At 41.2% G+C, this 19,902-nt stretch overlaps 1 protein-coding gene across 1 annotated transcript; it reads right to left on the bottom strand.

Moving 5' to 3' along the window:
• Nucleotides 1–115: 115 nt before the first annotated feature.
• Nucleotides 116–11,127, bottom strand: LOC106563698 (complement factor B). Its single transcript, XM_014129510.2, has 18 exons — nt 11,031–11,127; nt 10,320–10,532; nt 10,036–10,221; nt 9,672–9,854; nt 9,195–9,281; nt 5,046–5,188; nt 4,752–4,899; nt 4,494–4,622; nt 4,251–4,346; nt 3,642–3,779; nt 3,414–3,520; nt 2,848–2,977; nt 2,508–2,649; nt 2,284–2,363; nt 2,082–2,188; nt 1,834–1,969; nt 1,552–1,604; nt 116–1,333 (listed from the first exon to the last, which is right to left on the bottom strand). Exons 1-18 carry the CDS (start codon nt 11,089–11,091, stop codon nt 1,151–1,153), a joined length of 2,322 nt encoding a protein of 773 aa, XP_013984985.1. The 5' UTR covers nt 11,092–11,127; the 3' UTR covers nt 116–1,150.
• Nucleotides 11,128–19,902: the final 8,775 nt, after the last annotated feature.

Genomic DNA, 19,902 nt, shown 5'->3' with positions numbered 1-19,902 from the left:
GAGAGAGGACAGAAGAGAGAGAGAGGGTGGAGGATGGACTTTTTTCCAAATGAGAAAAGACCAAGAGGCTTTAAAACCAGGCATTATACATGGATGGACTACAGAAAGGAAATGCTTGAAGTTCAGGTAATGAGTTTATTAATTATCATTAGTTAAGAACACACTTTCATTGATAACTAGAGTTCGATTCAACAACCTATTTTGGTAAGACGTGTCTGTTCAGTGCAGTAGATACATGATTGTAAATCAACTTTTGTTAAGACATCTTTATCACTGTCTCTATTTCTAAAACGCTATATACACATTTTTCACATTTGTATTTTTTTCACTAGAAATTATTGCTTATGGGTACTTTCATGTGTGTGTAAAATATTACTGTTCTCAGATTTTTTATGAATAGATTGTAGATGTGTATTAAAATGTGGTGTTTTGCAAAAAGCTACAGTATATATCCATTGTTTAGTTGGAATGGAATGTTTGTTTACTCAATATTTGACTATGCTATGTGGTTGTCTCACCTAGCTATCTTAAGATGACTGTGAGTCACTATGCTATGTGGTTGTCTCACCTAGCTATCTTAAGATGACTGTGAGTCACTATGCTATGTGGTTGTCTCACCTAGCTATCTTAAGATGACTGTGAGTCACTACGCTATGTGGTTGTCTCACCTAGCTATCTTAAGATGACTGTGAGTCACTACGCTATGTGGTTGTCTCACCTAGCTATCTTAAGATGACTGTGAGTCACTACGCTATGTGGTTGTCTCACCTAGCTATCTTAAGATGACTGTGTCACTATGGATATGAGCATCCACTAAATGTCAAATGTAAATGTTTTACATATAGATCTCATATTACTGTATTGAATCTTTTTTTTTAAATGTTTATATTGATGTTACAAATGTTTTATTTGTACAGTTGTGTTACATTTGACTGTGTAAAAAAGTGTTTTGCCAAAAAAACATGATCATTCGTCTCTCTGAAATGAAACCATCAAGTGATAGATTTGAAACAAATACATCTGTCATTGAATAACCCCATGCCATAATTAGAGAGTGAAAAAACACACCATTCTCTTGTATAAGTTCTTTAAACAATAAAAGCTACTTAACCAACATTTCTGAAAATAGAGCGTTTTGGAATGAAACTCTTCAATTCTCTAAAAACTCAAGAGGTTTAAAATCTTTTGTGTCATCCCCCAAATACTTCTTCAGAAACGGCACAACTTTAAAGAGGTTGATGTGGAAATCTCTGGAGTTTTCGCTAGACTCCTGTTTGACATCACTGTTACCACCAGGACACAGGTCATTGGTTCCCCAGCTGATCACTCCAACCTATGAAGAATGGAAGAGGTGTCAGTACAGCACTAATTACCTGTAGATTACGAAGACCCCAGATGTTTGCAAATACATTTTACAGAAATAAATATGGAATATTCATTGAAGAAAAAAGGAAAGAGCAAAAAGTATGAGGAAAGTAGATAGAAAGTTGCCACTTTGCTAGAGCCTGTTTATCTGCTGTATGTACTGTAGATATGGTCAGAATGTCTCACCTGGATGGTGCGGTATTCATCATAATCCTTAAACAGAGCTCCACCGGAGTCACCTGCACACACGCGCATGCACACACACACACGTAAACACACATAAAAGTGCACACATGCAAACAAATGAAAAGGTAAGACAAAGTAATAGAGACCCTTTTCATCTTTAACAAGTTACAATACTTCAATTACAATAATACTCATTCAAATCATAAGGTTCGCATTACATTGAGAATAGATATAAACAAACAGTGAATGCCTCATCTAATGTTCCATGAACTGTTAACATACCTTTGCAGGCAATATTCTCTCTATGAGGTTGTTTCCCACCCGTGCACAGGAAGTTATCAGTCACAACATCCTTTAGATTAAGTGGTGTTATGCCTTCTACTTCAGTAGCAGCCATTTTGATACAATTGTCCCTCAACTAAAGAGAGAAATATATGAGAGGCGCAATATGGGCATCATCCATTGATGTGTGTGTGTGTGTGTGTGTGTGTGTGTGTGTGTGTGTGGTCAGACATCATACAAGCACTCACCTGATGCTGAAGCTTTAGTTTGGCATCGCTACGTTGATCCATTTGTTCCTTCTTATCAAATGAAATGAAACTGACTTCTTCTAAAGGATTTTTGAACAATATCTGTTCTGCAAGGAGAACAATATATGAGGCAAGGCAACATACAGTGCCTAGATGAACCTTGTGTATCTTGGTGAATAGGCTATGTGTGCTGTAACTGTACCTTGTTGCTTGCAGGTGATAGCCTCTCCTACCAGTCTTAAAGCGCCACTTGTTTCCTTGGTGCAAGGGATGCAAATTGGTCTGAGGAACACAGTAAAGCAAGAATGGGTAAAGGAAACAACGTGTTCTTCACACGTTACTACAGAGATGATTTAGATTCAGATCTGAAGGGCTGTGTCATTGTATTCATTCTGGTAACCTTCAGCATAATGTCAGAAGTCTTACCTTATGTTGATAGAGATATCTACATCTTCCTTCAGTTGGATAAGAGCTACATCGTAATCATAGAACTCCTTTATCCCGTCATTCTTTTTACCGTTGATATTATAATCAGGATGTAATATTATACGTGATGCTCCCTTTACAACTGTTAAGAGGCAGGACCAGAGTGTAATTCAACAAACCTATTGCTTACAATTTACAATATCACCAGATTCCTTGTTCAAGTGGCATCCGGACAGATTTCCTTGTAATGATGATAATCACTTGAAAAAACAAGATTATATATTTTCAAAAATGTTTAGGTGTAAGTGCAAATGTTTTTGAAGGGGGGGGCTGGTTATACCTTGATTTTTCCCAATTGTAACACGGATTTTGTCTGCTTTGTCTTCAAACTTGAAGCAGTGAGCAGCAGTCAAGATGAAGCGGCGAGTGACCAGAGACCCCATGCATTTACTAGCTGTTCCATCCTCATGCTATGGTATCAGGAGAGAGAGGTTGAACATACATACAGTAAATGACAACAGGAACGCATTTGCATCAATATCGCATTTAAATGTCAACCAGATTTCAATTTCTTTCATGCACTGGGATGAGATAGAGTATGGGAGGTGTGTGAGCCATTTATCACTCCCATAGCACAACCTGAAACATTGCATTGCAGAAACACACTATGAGTGATGATTGAATTCAGGACTTAAATGACAGGCGAGGTCTGCTGTATACTGTTAGCGATCAAATCAAATTCTAACTTAAATATTGTCATTTAAACTAAATCGAATCAATTATAAGTTAGTATATCTGTCATGTATTGGTAATGACAGTGCACACTAAATCAAATCAGAACATGAAGAAAGGCCACTGGGTCATTGATGAAATAATCAAGCGTGAAAATCAGGCATGAGTAATTACTGTGTTGTCAATCCGTGCCATCCAGGGGTATCTCTGACGTATGGTGTCTGCGGTACCACTATCATAGTTTCTATGGAGTCCGCATAAACCCACAATCTTGCTTTCATCTATTGGACGAGAGAGGTGACTCAACACACTGATAAAGACACTAAAATACAGAATATCCATGCAGAGACGCATAGAAATCTACACATTCTTCTATATTGTTGTTTAAATTAGGACTCTTACCAATTATTTCATCAAAGGTTTTTTCCAATTCAATAGCATTCTTTACTTTAAAGTAATGCCTCTCGTCGTTCCTTTTTGTCACTAGTGGCACGATATCTTCATCAAAAATTTCACTTCCGACACCAAAAACATAAACATCTAAAAAAACAAAAAACAAGACGAAGTGCCAAAAACGTTAGGCATGAGATTAATCAAGAACGTTAATATACTTGAGACGATAGTTGGCTTGAATTTGAATATTGTACTGTGCCGAGTGCCACAAATCATTGTTCAGAAATGGTTGATCATTATTCCTGAGCAAACTGTTGTGTGCGTGTTTTAGGCCTTGCTCAGTCTATAGTTAGAAAGTCACCAGGGATGGGCAACTTTATTGGGGGTGGGCTAATTGACTGACTATCAGTGACTGACATAACAAGAGAAACTGCTGATGCACAAACAAATTCCACCTTGCGTATTCTACAATTTTAACTTGCAAGTTAAGATCCCAACAGTTCCTAAAATATTTTTGGAGTAAATTGATCCGAAGGTCTTCAAAACGGGGAGAATAGTTGAGAGTAGAATGTCAGGTTGTTGTTAAATGTTAAGACCACACAAAAGTTTTGACCTCACCAAGATATTTATCCCGTTCTTCCTTGTTATTCATGTGCACCGCTTCCCTAATTTTGGCCACTGTGTTTTCGGGGCTACCCCCCATGTTGTAAGCACCTGCAAGTAAAGAGATTCAAGGGATTATTACTGAGCTGACCATAGTGAACAAAAGCTTAAAAAAACAACAACAAAAAACAAGCTACGAACTGCAATACATTCAAACACTTTCCATACAAATATACATGAGTAATAGCAATACAGTACCATCTGTGAAAAAGATGAGGACATGGTGGACCTCCATGAATAGCATTTCATTTCGTAGTTTTTGGATGGCCATGCGTTCCAGGATGGTTTTAAAGGCAAGGTTGAGATTGGTCCCAACATTATCTCTAGCTGTGAAAAAGTGCACGTGCACACACACAAACACACTGTTTGTCACATTACATTTGACCTAGCCACTGGATAAGTGTATTGTTTGGGCAATGATGATGTAAGTACATATATGGTAAATGTTTTGCTTACTATCATATTTAAATTTGTCCAAGTCAGCCAAGACATCCTCAAGTGGTTTTCTTTTATCTCCAGAAAAATCTATTATGTTGACAACCTCTAATACGTCAGAAGCGAAGAAAATGATTTCATAATTTGGGCTGACTGAAAAGGAGCTAACCTGTGAAAGGTGAAGACAACAGGATAATGTTTAATGATCTGTCAAAGAATGTGAGAGGAATACTGTGGTAAACCAATAACTGATTCCATATTGTCAGACATTTCTATCAGCTTCATAACATACTTTGTGAGTGACTTGTGACATACCTTTATGATAAGTTTCTTGACAGCATTTCTTGCTTTGTCAAACTCTTCCTCCGCAATGCTGTCAGATATGTCCATAGCAATGTATATGTTAAGCTTTCCAGCTTTATCTATTGTGATCTTCTTTCCTTCCTGATCTGTGTCATCTGAAAGGCACCAGCAGGATATCTTACTTTGACAATCACAGGTGGAAAAGGAGGATATTTGAGGATATGTGAAAGGTTTGGCAAATACAGTGCATTCGGAAAGTATTCAGACCCCTTCCCTTTTTTTCACATTTTGTTACGTTACAGCCTCATTCTAAAATGGATTAAATAAAAACAGTTCCTCATCAATCTACACATATAATAACAAAGCGAAAACAGATTTTTAGAAATGTTTGCAAATGTATTAAAAATAAAAAACAGAAATACCTTATTTTCAGTTGAAGTCGGAAGTTTACATACACCTTAGCCAAATACATTTAAACGCAGTTTTTCACAATTCCTGACATTTAATCAGAGTAAAAATTCCCTGTCTTGGGTCAGTTAGGATCACCACTTTATTTTAAGAATGTGAAATGTCAGAATAATAGTAAAGAGAATGATTTATTTCAACTTTTATTTATTTCATCACATTCCCAGTGGGTCAGAAGTTTACATACACTCAATTAGTATTTGGTAGCATTGCCTTTAAATTGTTTAACTTGGGTCAAACGTTTCAGGTAGCCTTCCACAAGCTTCCCACAATAAGTTGGGTGAATTTTGGCCCATTCCTCCTGACAGAGCTGGTGTAACTGAGTCAGGTTTGTAGGCCTCTTTGCTCGCACACGCTTTTTCAGTTCTGCCCACAAATTTTCTATGGGATTGAGGTCAGGGCTTTGTTATGGCCACTCCAATACCTTGACTTTGTTGTCCTTAAGCCATTTTGCCACAACTTTGGAAGTATGCTTGGGGTCATTGTCCATTTGGAAGACCCATTTGCGACCAAGCTTTAACTTCCTGACTGATGTCTTGAGATGTTGCTTCAATATAGCCACATCATTTCCCTGCCTCATGATGCCATCTATTTTGTGAAGTGCACCAGTCCCTCCTGCAGCAAAGCACACCCACAATATGATGCTGCCACCCCCGTGCTTCACGGTTGGGATGGTGTTCTTCAGCTTGCAAGCATCCCACTCTTTCCTCCAAACATAACGATGGCCATTATGGCCAAACAGTTCTATTTTGTTACATCAGACCAGACGACACTTCTCCAAAAAGTACAATCTTTGTCCCCATGTGCAGTTGCTAACCGTAGTCTGGCTTTTTTATGGCAGTTTTGGAGCAGTGGCTTCTTCCTTGCTGAGCGGCCTTTCAGGTTATGTTGATATAGGACTTGTTTTACTATGGATATAGATACTTTTATACCTGTTTCCTCCAGCATCTTCACAAGGTCCTTTGCTGTTGTTCTGGGATTGATTTGCACTTTTCGCACCAAAGTACGTTAATCTCTAGGAGACAGAATGCGTTTCCTTCCTGAGCGGTTGTCACGTCCTGACCAGAAAAGGGGTCATTTTGTGATTGTTGTTGGTCAGGACGTGGCAGGGGTGTGTTTGTTTTGTGTGTTTCTGGGGTTTTTGGGTTATGATCTATGTAAATATATTTCTATCTTTGTTCTAGTTCTTATATTTCTATGTTTAGTTTATTGGGCTGACCTTCAATTGGAGGCAGCTGTTCCTCGTTGCCTCTAATTGAAGGTCCTATTTAGTAGGGGTGTTTTTCCATGGGTTTTGTGGGTAGTTGTTCCTTGTATAGTCAGAGCACCTTACAGGACTGTTTTTTCATCGTTGTTTTTGTAATAGTGTTTTGTTTTGGTTTCCATCTAATAAAAGAGTATTCATATCCCCGCTGCGTTTTGGTCCACTTCTTATGACGCATATGACAGAACTACCCACCAACAACGGACCAAGCAGAGGAGGAAGGAGCAGCAGAGGTATTTGGAGTCGTGGACATGGGAGGAAATTTTGGACGGGGCAGGACCATGGCACCAGGCTGGGGAGTACCGGCGACCTAAGGAGGAGCTGGAGGCAGCCAAGGTGGAGCGGCGCCATTACGTGGCATTATATACACGGATTGGCAAGTGCGAGAGGCAGCCCCCCCCCAAAAAATTGGGGGGGGGGGCACACGGTAGTATGGCTAAGTCAGGTCGTAGACCTGAGCCAACTCCCCGTGCTTATTATGGGGAGCAACGGATCATGAAAGCACCGAGCTATGCAGAAATGCGCACTATATTGCCCAGAAGCATTCAAAGGCCGGTGCGATTGGTTAAAGCGCCTCAGTATAGCCAGGCGAAGTTGAGCACTCAGCCAGGAAGGGTTGTGCAGGCTGTATGCTCCAGACCTCCAGTGCGTCTCCAGGGTCCAGTTTACCCTGTTCCTGCTCCTCGCACTAGCCTTGAGGTGCGTGTCTCCAGTCTGGTACCTCCAGTACCAGCCCCACGCACTAGGCCTTCAGTGCGTCAGCCCAGTCCAGTTCGTCCTGCTCCTGCTCCTCGCACTGGCCTTGAGGTGCGTGTTACCAGGCTAGCGCCTCCAAAGCCAGCCCCACGCTCTAGGCCTGTAGTGTGCCTGTCCAGTCCAGAGATTCCAGAGACAGTTCCCTGTCCAGAACTTCCGGAGACAGTTCCCCGTCCAGAGCTTCCGGAGACATTTCCCCATCCAGAGGTTCCGGAGACAGTTCCCCGTCCAGAGCTTCCGGCGACAGTTCCCCGTCCAGTGCTTCCGGCGACGTCCTCTAGTCCAGAGCCTGCAAAGACGGCCCACAGTCCAGAACAGACAGAGACGGCCCACAGTCCGGAACCGACAGAGACGGCCCACAGTCCGGAACCTGCAGAGACGGCCCACAGTCCAGAACCAGCAGAGACGGCCCACAGTCCGGAACCTGCAGAGATGGCCCACAGTCCGGAACCTGCAGAGACAGCCCACAGTCCGGAGCCTGCAGAGACGGCCTACAGTTCGGAACCGGCACAGCCAGAGTCGCCCTACAGTCCGGAACCGGCGCAGCCAGAGTCGCCCTACAGTCCGGAACCGGCGCAGCCAGAGTCGCCCTACAGTCCGGAACCGGCGCAGCCAGAGTCGCCCTACAGTCCGGAACCGGCGCAGCCAGAGTCGCCCTACAGTCCGGAACCGGCGCAGCCAGAGTCGCCCTACAGTCCGGAACCGGCGCAGCCAGAGTCGCCCTACAGTCCGGAACCGGCGCAGCCAGAGTCGCCCTCCAGTCCGGAACCGGCGCTCCCAGAGTCGCCCTCCAGTCCGGAGCTCCCAGAGTCACCCTCCAGTCCGGAGCTCCCAGAGACGCGCATCAGCCCTGAGGTCTCCAGCGACGCGCATCAGCCCGAGGTCTCTAGCGATGCGCCTTAGCCCTGAGCCTTCAGCGGGGGTGGACAGGTTAGGTTGGGGACTAAGGCCAGAGCCTGAGCCACCTCCATAGTAGGAGGATGGGGAGGGGGGGTGCAGCACAAGAACCGACGGTGACGGTGGCCACCCTCCCTTCCCTCCCTTTAGTTTGGGATTATTTTTGTTTTGGGGTTTAATTTTGTGTTTATTTTTGTGTTATTTTGTTTGAGGTGCATCCGGGGTCTGCACCTTTGGGGGGGGGGGGTACTGTCACGTCCTGACCAGTAAAGAGGTTATTTGTTATTGTAGTTTGGTCAGGACGTGGCAGGGGTGTTTGTTTTATGTGTTTCGGTTTTTGGGGTTAAAGTTCTATGTTAGTCTATTTCTATGTCTGTGTCTAGTTATTCTATTTCTATGTTTAGTTTATTGAGTTGACCTTCAATTGGAGGCAGCTGTTCCTCGTTGCCTCTAATTGAAGGTCCTATTTAGTAGGGGTGTTTTTTCATGGGTTTTTGTGGGTAGTTGTTCCGTAAGTGTAGCTGTGTGCCTAACAGGACTGTTTTCTCGTCGGTTGTTTTTGTTTAAGTGTTTGTTTTGGTTTTCTTCTGTAATAAAAGAAGATGAGTATTCACATTCCCGCTGCGCCTTGGTCCCATCTTTACGACGAGCGTGACACAAGGGGTCTGAATACTTTCTGAATGCACTGTATACTGATAAAGTTATGGTGATAATGAAAATGGAATAAAGACTTCAACAAATAAACAATTGATGACATATTAGTTGTCATGAAGACCTACCAATGGGCGCTGCCAGCTGAAGGCTCTCTCTGATAGCACTGCCGAAGGCCTCCGTGATCTCCAGTGCAGTGTCATACGTGTGTTTGTCTGCAACAAGAACAAAAGAACCAGACAACCACAGGATAAATCTCTATTTTTCACAGTCTATGACATTGGACTGTACTATGACAATCTTTTGGCGTCTTTGAGCAATGGATCAGCCTTCCCTGTAGCTCAGTTGGTAGAGCATGGTGTTTGCAACGCCAGGGTTGTGGGTTCGATTCCCACGGGGGGCCAAGTACGAAAAAATAAATAAATAAATAAATAAAAAATAATGTATGAAATGAAAAAAAATATGAAATGTATGCATTCACTACTGTAAGTCGCTCTGGATAAGAGCGTCTGCTAAATGACTAAAATGTAAATGTAAAAATGATTAGTCATGACTGTGTTGCTTGGAAAACTGTTATTGTTTTGGGTGTCTTTCTGGGGCCTTACAGTAACATTTAGGCTCAGTCCCAGTCCATTGGCCACTCTCTTGACATACACGCGTCTTTGACCCCAACAAATGTAAGCCCTCGTCACAGCGGTAAGACAATTTGTCGTCAATGCCAAAACTGGAACCAGACCTCCTAGCACCTGCTGGAATCCCAGGGTCAGCACAGCGATCTTCACTTCCTGCTGTAAGAGAACGGTGGGAGAAAGTCAGAAAGAAATGGAGAGGGAGGGTGTCAGGGAGGCAGGGAGAGTATAGCATGCTGCATTGTGTAGGCTGTGGCACTGAACGAAATGTATGTGTCATTCTGACCAGAGAGGGTCCTGAGGAGGAAGACGAAGAGACAGATGACAGTTTGCTACTCACAGTCACGGCTGCATATGGGTGTGCCCCCACTCCACTTCCCATTGGCTTGGCACACACGGGAGGCTGAACCGCGCAGTGAGTATGCCGAATAACACTCATACGTGGTCTTATTGTTGACAAAATATTGCATTTGTACAGGCAAGACAGAACCACTTTCCAAAACCAAGGGGTTGGGGCATTCGACCACTAAAGAAGAAGAAAACAAAATGGATGGTCCTGTTTCAGTAGCATTTCTCTTATTTCAAATACTGTCTTCGTGGAAGATATCAGGCATCGTCACTTACTTTTGCACTGTTGAAGAGGTCTTCTTCGTGGTGCTGGCTTCCAAGTTCCGCTTTTCAGGCACGAGCGAGTTAAAGCAGGATATGGATAGTACCCTTCTGGACAGTGGTATATCATAATGCTGCCATACTCAAGCTTCTTAGTGAGAGTGTAATTACCTCCTTCCATGTCCATTCTCTCCTCATTACAGGTGACTTCACACAGAACACCTACACCTGTGGGGTCAGTGTGGGAAAATGTCAATTTATTTTATGCATGCCTGTATGAATGGCCTGGGCCATGTTGGGATTCTGGCTAGAATACCAGAACACATCCGAGTTTTACCAAACCAGAATTCTTAATAGTATACAGAACCCTAATGGATGGTGTCAAAGCTGAACATGTGTGTGTAGGTACACAAGTGAATTTTAAGACCCTAATTATAATTTATGTTGAATATTATGATATTCAACAATATTAATATAATCACCCCAAATGTAAAGTCCCACTTTGATGAACACCCAGTCAAAAAGTACTGACAGTGAATCCTATCAAAAACAACACACGTGGTTAAAAACAAATCCTTCTTGGCTATATTTATGTTGAGTACATACATTTTATTTTCCATCCATTGTTATACTATCCAGAATACAGGAGCATATGGGACAAATGTTTCTAAAAGGTAAGAAAAGCCAACAACAGCAGTTTGAATGTAAGGCACTCAAGGCACTCACCCATATAAAGAGGACATATCAGCAGTGCTACAGACAAACTCCAGAGAACAGAAAACTCCATGGTGGCTCACAGGTCCAAAAGTAAAACAATCTGCAGAAAGGTGCATGTTTATATGGAGAAGGTAGGAGGGACAAGGGGGAAGGTATGACTAAAAGCTTGCCGTCACTGGTTAACCTAAAGTCAAATAAAAGAAGATCAATGACCTACAATGAGAAACAAACACACACTCACAAAATGTCCAAAAGCTTGCCATATTTCTACTTTATATATATATATATATATTGTGCCATACGGTTTTTAAATCCGAGCCTGTGACTGAGAATTATCTATCAGCTTTATTATATGAAAATGATTTATACTTTGATAAACCACTCGTAGCTAGTACAGCTTATTTTGCAACAGCTTAGACCAAAAAGGTCAAAGATCTTATTGTGTATTCTAGTAAGTAAACCTAGCCTCAGCTCTCCAACTGTCTGTGGGTAATTCCAGTAAATACAACTTCGAAAAAAACATCCCCCAGCGTAAAAATATTTTCACATGACCCTCCCCTTGTACTGTAAAATAATTTACACACCCTCCCCCCTTATAAAATTAACTCCAAAAATAATTATTACCACCATAAATAACAATAACTGTAGCAAACATGTGGTTATAAACGTGGATATCGACATTTCCACTACCACATGGTTTTGTGGCACTGGTTACAGACAATGATCAGCTAGCGGGAAATCAGATTTTTACAATTTTGACACAAAATTGAAAATTATATAAATGTATGTGACGAATTTTCCACCATGTTTTTGTGCCAATGAACCATACACAACCAATAAGCAACGCATAACTGCATATCGATTACTTTGAGCGTTTATCATCATGGTTTACCTTTTCAACGCCACAATCAAGTAGAGTATGTCAATCTCGCCAAACAGAAAATACATCCCTCCACACTTAGTATCGAAGGCTTGGTTTGACAATTTCCGAATGTCATTGAACTTGTTGGTGTTGTGTAACAGATGTCCCTTTCCATTAATGTAATGGCCGTTGCGCTGTTTGAATTCTGGAATTATATTACATTGGAGTGGATGAACATGTGCAGGTAGCCTACAGGAGACGAAGTAGCCTAATCAGATTAACATTGTGACAAGTTGTGTTTATGCCACACATGCCCAGAGTAGAGCCACAACTGATCCAAATGAAATCATTCAAATAACAGGGCTTTTGCGATAATTTGATTGTCCCTGAACAAGATCAATTGGGGTGCTTTTTGAGATGCGTGTCTTCACTGTTCTTTCATGCGTAATGACGCACCGGCCTCTCCGCTGCCCATCAGCTATTCCTCTATCTTGTGGATTTATATAGAAAGTTGGCGCAGATTTGAATGATTTTATGTGTGGTTTTATTGCTAGTTAACCTATTGCAGATCTGGACAAACGATCCAACTACCACTATTGTCACCATGGATAGAGGGCAGGATAGACAGTTTGACTGGTAAAATCTAGTGCATGAGGGAAGTACCAAAACACCTTGATAGGGGAAGCACATTCAAGCAGATGAGTAAATGTGCAGGGGTGTAAAGTTCTTAAGTAAAAATACTTTCAAGTACTACTTAAGTCGTTTTTTGGGGTATCTGTACTCTACTTTACTATTTATATTTTTGGCAACTTTTACTTTTACTTCACTACATTTCTAAAGAAGATAATGTACTTTTTACTCCATACATTTTCCCTGACACCCAAAAGTACTCGTTATATTTTGACAAGAAAATGGTCCAATTCACACACTTATCAAGAGAACATCCTTGGTCATCCCTACTGCCTCTGATCTGGCGGACTCACTAAACACAAATGCTTCAGTTTGTAAATTATGTCTGAGTGTGCCCCTGGCTATCCGTCAATAAAAATAAAGTACGATTGTGCCATCTGGTTTGCCTAATATAAGGAACTTGAAATGATTTATACTTTTGATACTTAAGTATATTTAAAACCAAATACTTGTAGACTTTTACTCAAGTAGTATTTTACTGGGTGACTTTCGCTTTTACTTGAGTCATTTTATATTAAGGTATCTTTACTTTTAATCATGTATGACAATTGAGTACTTTTTCCACCTCTGGAAATGTGGCTGTATGGAAGACATTATATAGTAAAACCTGCAAAATGGCAAATGTAAATCATGAAAAAAAATGCACTACCCTCCCTGTGCCCATATAAAAACACACACTACCCTCCCTGTGTCCATATAAAAACAGAGACTACCCTCCCTGTGTCCATATAAAAACAGAGACTACCCTCCCTGTGTCCATATAAAAACACAGACTACCCTCCCTGTGTCCATATAAAAACACACACTACCCTCCCTGTGCCCATATAAAAACACAGACTACCCTCCCTGTGTCCATATAAAAACACACACTACCCTCCCTGTGTCCATATAAAAACACACACTACCCTCCCTGTGTCCATATAAAAACAGAGACTACCCTCCCTGTGTCCATATAAAAACACAGACTACCCTCCCTGTGTCCATATAAAAACAGAGACTACCCTCCCTGTGTCCATATAAAAACACACACTACCCTCCCTGTGTCCATATAAAAACACACACTACCCTCCCTGTGTCCATATAAAAACACACACTACCCTCCCTGTGTCCATATAAAAACACACACTACCCTCCCTGTGTCCATATAAAAACACACACTACCCTCCCTGTGTCCATATAAAAACAGAGACTACCCTCCCTGTGTCCATATAAAAACACACACTACCCTCCCTGTGTCCATATAAAAACAGAGACTACCCTCCCTGTGTCCATATAAAAACACACACTACCCTCCCTGTGTCCATATAAAAACACACACTACCCTCCCTGTGTCCATATAAAAACAGAGACTACCCTCCCTGTGTCCATATAAAAACACACACTACCCTCCCTGTTTCCATATAAAAACACAGACTACCCTCCCTGTGTCCATATAAAAACAGAGACTACCCTCCCTGTGTCCATATAAAAACACACACTACCCTCCCTGTGTCCATATAAAAACAGAGACTACCCTCCCTGTGTCCATATAAAAACAGAGACTACCCTCCCTGTGTCCATATAAAAACACAGACTACCCTCCCTGTGTCCATATAAAAACACACACTACCCTCCCTGTGTCCATATAAAAACACACACTACCCTCCCTGTGTCCATATAAAAACACACACTACCCTCCCTGTGTCCATATAAAAACAGAGACTACCCTCCCTGTGTCCATATAAAAACACAGACTACCCTCCCTGTGCCCATATAAAAACACACACTACCCTCCCTGTGTCCATATAAAAACAGAGACTACCCTCCCTGTGTCCATATAAAAACAGAGACTACCCTCCCTGTGTCCATATAAAAACACAGACTACCCTCCCTGTGTCCATATAAAAACACACACTACCCTCCCTGTGCCCATATAAAAACACACACTACCCTCCCTGTGTCCATATAAAAACAGAGACTACCCTCCCTGTGTCCATATAAAAACACAGACTACCCTCCCTGTGTCCATATAAAAACAGAGACTACCCTCCCTGTGTCCATATAAAAACACACACTACCCTCCCTGTGTCCATATAAAAACACACACTACCCTCCCTGTGTCCATATAAAAACAGAGACTACCCTCCCTGTGTCCATATAAAAACACAGACTACCCTCCCTGTGTCCATATAAAAACACACACTACCCTCCCTGTGTCCATATAAAAACACACACTACCCTCCCTGTGTCCATATAAAAACACACACTACCCTCCCTGTGTCCATATAAAAACACACACTACCCTCCCTGTGCCCATATAAAAACACACACTACCCTCCCTGTGTCCATATAAAAACACAGACTACCCTCCCTGTGCCCATATAAAAACACACACTACCCTCCCTGTTTCCATATAAAAACACACACTACCCTCCCTGTGTCCATATAAAAACACACACTACCCTCCCTGTGTCCATATAAAAACACAGACTACCCTCCCTGTGTCCATATAAAAACACACACTACCCTCCCTGTGTCCATATAAAAACAGAGACTACCCTCCCTGTGTCCATATAAAAACACACACTACCCTCCCTGTGTCCATATAAAAACAGAGACTACCCTCCCTGTGTCCATATAAAAACACACACTACCCTCCCTGTGTCCATATAAAAACACACACTACCCTCCCTGTTTCCATATAAAAACACACACTACCCTCCCTGTGTCCATATAAAAACACACACTACCCTCCCTGTGTCCATATAAAAACACACACTACCCTCCCTGTGTCCATATAAAAACACAGACTACCCTCCCTGTTTCCATATAAAAACAGAGACTACCCTCCCTGTTTCCATATAAAAACACACACTACCCTCCCTGTGTCCATATAAAAACACACACTACCCTCCCTGTGTCCATATAAAAACACACACTACCCTCCCTGTTTCCATATAAAAACAGAGACTACCCTCCCTGTGTCCATATAAAAACACACACTACCCTCCCTGTGTCCATATAAAAACACAGACTACCCTCCCTGTGCCCATATAAAAACACAGACTACCCTCCCTGTGTCCATATAAAAACACACACTACCCTCCCTGTGTCCATATAAAAACACACACTACCCTCCCTGTGTCCATATAAAAACACACACTACCCTCCCTGTGTCCATATAAAAACACACACTACCCTCCCTGTGTCCATATAAAAACACAGACTACCCTCCCTGTGTCCATATAAAAACACAGACTACCCTCCCTGTGTCCATATAAAAACACACACTACCCTCCCTGTGCCCATATAAAAACACAGACTACCCTCCCTGTTTCCATATAAAAACACAGACTACCCTCCCTGTGCTCCCCCACCCCAGTACATTTTGAATTGTCCCTAACCATGTTATTATGTTAATTAATTATGTTAATCATCTGTAAATTCAGTCTGATGTATAGTTTATAAGGGATTATCTCTCTCTCAAACTTCTGACACAGTATTACACATCTGCAACTGGGACTGTAGGAAAGCCATAGTTACTAAATTGGAAAGATTGACCAGAATATTGGAGGTTATAATGTGCTACAGTTTTGTAACAACCAAGAAATGGAACTCCCTTCAGAATCACTTTCATTTGCTAAGTACATTTAGGCATACCCAGAATTGAACTCTGTGATTGGTGCCGCCAGCAATAGACAAATGTACAAACAGAATACAGACAGAGGAATTTACACAAAGTCTACACACAATATATACAATAATTCTGACACACAGCTGGGGTAGTCGGATGAGGACAGAATTTCAGGACAAAAAAAGACCCAGCTATATACAGCAGCTCATTCTTAACAGATATTCCAAGGGCTTTCGCTAGATGTTGTCACACCTACTCTAGCTTTCATCGAACACACCACTATTCTATGACAGGTCAGTTTAGGGTCACTATTAATCATTCACATTATCATAGGCTAAAAGGCCTCCTGCCATGTCAAAACAACATAGATGAATAAAAGGGATTTTTTTGGGGGGGGGGAATTCCCCTTCAAGGTAAACAACAAGTCGTGCCCTGTAAATTGACAGACAAGGCTAGTGTAAACAAGCCAGAGTACACATAGGCTACTTCAGCATTTCCTGTAATTCATTGGCGCTCCATCCAAAGTGTAATGATTAATTGATGATTTGCGTTTATGCAGTGCTTTTTTTCCTTCTAAGACTCAAAGGACTTTACATTGCATGAGGCTAACTCACCCCAATCACCACCAATAGGCCTATGCGTCTATCGGATCAATAATTCCTCTGTTAAACTGCAGTTGAATTCATACAAGTAACCTACATGCAGATATATGATCTACATTTGATCACCCTGTTGCAGGAGAACTTTCCTACAATGCAGGAAATGTAAAACTTGTAAGGTATTTGAGGTTTGAAAAGGCTTCTTGAAAAATACTAACGGGCTGATCCGGGAGGACCCATGTAGACGGGCACTAGTAGAGCTATTAGGTGCCAATGGATAGGGTTCAGCCACCACAGGTCTGTCCAGCAAGAACAAGTCTAAGATATCTCAAATCAAATCAATCAAATACAACTTTATTTGTCACATGCATCAAATAAAACAGGTGCAGACTTTAACATGAAATGCTTACTTACGAGCCCTTTCCCAACGATGCTGAGTTAAAAAGTAAGGAACATTTGCTAAAAAGAAAATATAATTTTTTAATAATCAATAAAAAAAAGGAAATAGTAACTAAATAAAACAACAATATCAATAACGAGGCTTTGTACAAGGAGTACCGGTATCGAGTCAATCAATGTGCAGGGGTACGAGGTAGTTGATGTAATTGAGGTAATATGTACATGTTGATACGGGTAAAAGTGACTAGGCAGTCAGGATATATAATAAAAAGAGTAGCAGCAGCGTATGTGAAGAGTGTAAACGTGTCTATATGTGAGTGTGTGTGTGTGTGGTGTCATAATGTTATGTTATTGTTTGACCACCACGTGTTATGGGTATTATGACTCATACTGTGGCACTCTATAAAGTCTGAAAATAAGGTCAGAGGTTAACACAGGCTTATGATATCTTATACATTTGTTCTATGAGATAATATCAGACAGTTAAACAAGACTTTATGTGCATAGTTTTTTATTACAAAGATGCATCAAAATTCACAAAAAGTGACGTTCGCTGATGAAGATATTCTCATAGAACAAAATATATAAGATCTGTGTTTACCTGTGTTTACCACAGACCATATTTTCTGTGTTTATCCAAAAGCCCTACAAAAACTCCATTAATTTACCCATAGGCTTTGTCCAACGAGTTAGTGCCTGCAAGAATACACTATTACTATTGCTCTCTATAGCCACAACAGTCTCAAAGTAGTACCATAACTATGGCTGAAATATGCCAGTATATACAGAATAGTCACAGAGTTTCTAAACCCAGAGGCGCAACATCGGAAGACTTTTGGGGAACGAAACAGACCAGGACGGAGGTTGGAGTTTGAGAAGTCAATGAGAGAAGTGGAAAATTATTCCTAAATTGTTAATTTTCTCAAAATCTAATGTTATAAAGTAATTCAGTGTTTTTATAAAAAGTGTAATAGACTACTGAGATGGTATTGAAGAAAATATGTTATTTCATCATCTTGTGATGTTGTGGTTCTAAATATTTTTATGTGCAACCTAATCCAGTGATTGTCATGCATTGTGTGGGTAGACAATTATGCTATTGTTGTTATATTTTACTGTTAAAATAGGGCTCCTGAATTATTATTTTTTATTTATTTTTTCAATAGAGAGGAATTTACCTGCATCTTTATGTGATCTAATATCATAGGATGTATATATTTGTGGCTATTTCAGCACCTGAGTAAGTGAACATTGCAGTTGTAGCATACCTTCCAATGAGGCCCATGCACTCACAATGGCCAATGCACATTTTGCTCGGTGCACATCTCAAATTCATATGAACTATCTTTGTATAATAGTTGCTATTGAGCTCATAATTGAGAGTTGCGAAATAAAAGGTAAAGCTACAGAAAGCTGAGAACATCCTCTCTCCATCTGTGACAAGAGGAAAGCTGTGTTTTCCCAGCAATTGGATTTTAAAATATTATACAATCAGAACACTTTTCTTTCTCCCAGAACATTTTTTTCCCAGGGATAGGAGAGAGAGAGTCAACACAGCAGTAGGCCCTAGCAAATCAGGTATCAGGGCAGGCAAGCCCTCACGACGCCGTATGGTGGAACAAGCTCCCTCACGACGCCAGGACAGCGGAGTCAATCACCACCTTCCGGAGACACCTGAAACCCCACCTCTTTAAGGAATACCTGGGATAGGATAAAGTAATCCTTCTAACCCCCCCCCCCCCTTAAAAGATTTAGATGCACTATTGTAAAGTGGTTGTTCCACTGGATATCATAAGGTGAATGCACCAATTTGTAAGTCGCTCTGGATAAGAGCGTCTGCTAAATGACTTAAATGTAAATGTAAAATTAAAGGAATCATGAGGATAATGTACTTTACTGTTTGACCAAATTATGGTTTTAGTCTCCTAAAAAATAGTATTTTTTTAGTGAGGTGAATGAATTTCCCTGCACACCAATGCAAGCAATATATTTTTTTACTCCCATAGCCAGATGTCAAAGGGTCGCAAAATACGTCTATAACCCTGCCTTATTGACGTTTCACTATAGGCATACTCTCAAACTTTTGTTTTACTTCAATGAAAAAGACCTCCATCATTGCAATCAACAGCAGCAGGGCAGCCCCAGAAAATGTGGCCTGCTACACAATTGTATTTATTGGCTTTTTATTTATTTAAGCAATTACCAGTTAAAGGAAACCCTGCGCCCCAGTGGCTTTCCATAGCCCCCTTACACACACTGCAGAGCGCTCTGTCCATTGTGCTGATGCAGTGCAGTGGAGATATGGACTACAGATTTTGTACCAACCTGTCACTTAATCATTTCAACTTATTTTTCTATAGGGACATAAAATTTAAAGTAGGAGGTACAAGTTTCAACTGAGGGGGCAAAGCCCCTTTTGCCCCCTACTGGAGGTGGCTACATGTCAGCTGTGCACCTCACTATGCGATCTCACTCATTCTGACTAGAAAGGGGGAGGGTAAACTGTGATTGGCTGAGAAAGTGGGATGACTTGTAGGTACCACTAAGGTGAAAAAAACAAGGGGTGTCGGGCAAGTACAACTAACTAATAGTTCAGGGGTTCTGAAACTGCTAACAAGGGGCTGGTCTTTTTAACACTTCTGAAGTTTGTAATTTCCACTTTGACATTTCAGACTTGAACCACTACAAACATTTCCATTAATTATAGTATTTCACATT

Source organism: Salmo salar, chromosome ssa11, assembly GCF_905237065.1.
Source record: "Salmo salar chromosome ssa11, Ssal_v3.1, whole genome shotgun sequence".
In the NCBI taxonomy this organism is placed as follows: domain Eukaryota; kingdom Metazoa; phylum Chordata; class Actinopteri; order Salmoniformes; family Salmonidae; genus Salmo; species Salmo salar.
Note: the sequence above shows the minus strand (reverse complement) of the source record. Positions and strands in the feature narration are given on the sequence as shown.

Excerpts from the sequence above, each read along its gene's own strand:
- LOC106563698 (XM_014129510.2), bottom strand. The coding sequence starts at position 11,091 with ATGGAGTTTTCTGTTCTCTGGAGTTTGTCTGTAGCACTGCTGATATGT. Across the intron at positions 1,605-1,833 it reads AGAGAATATTGCCTGCAAAG|GTGACTCCGGTGGAGCTCTG; the intron begins GTATGTTAACAG and ends GCGTGTGTGCAG. Across the intron at positions 1,334-1,551 it reads ATGAATACCGCACCATCCAG|GTTGGAGTGATCAGCTGGGG; the intron begins GTGAGACATTCT and ends CATTCTTCATAG.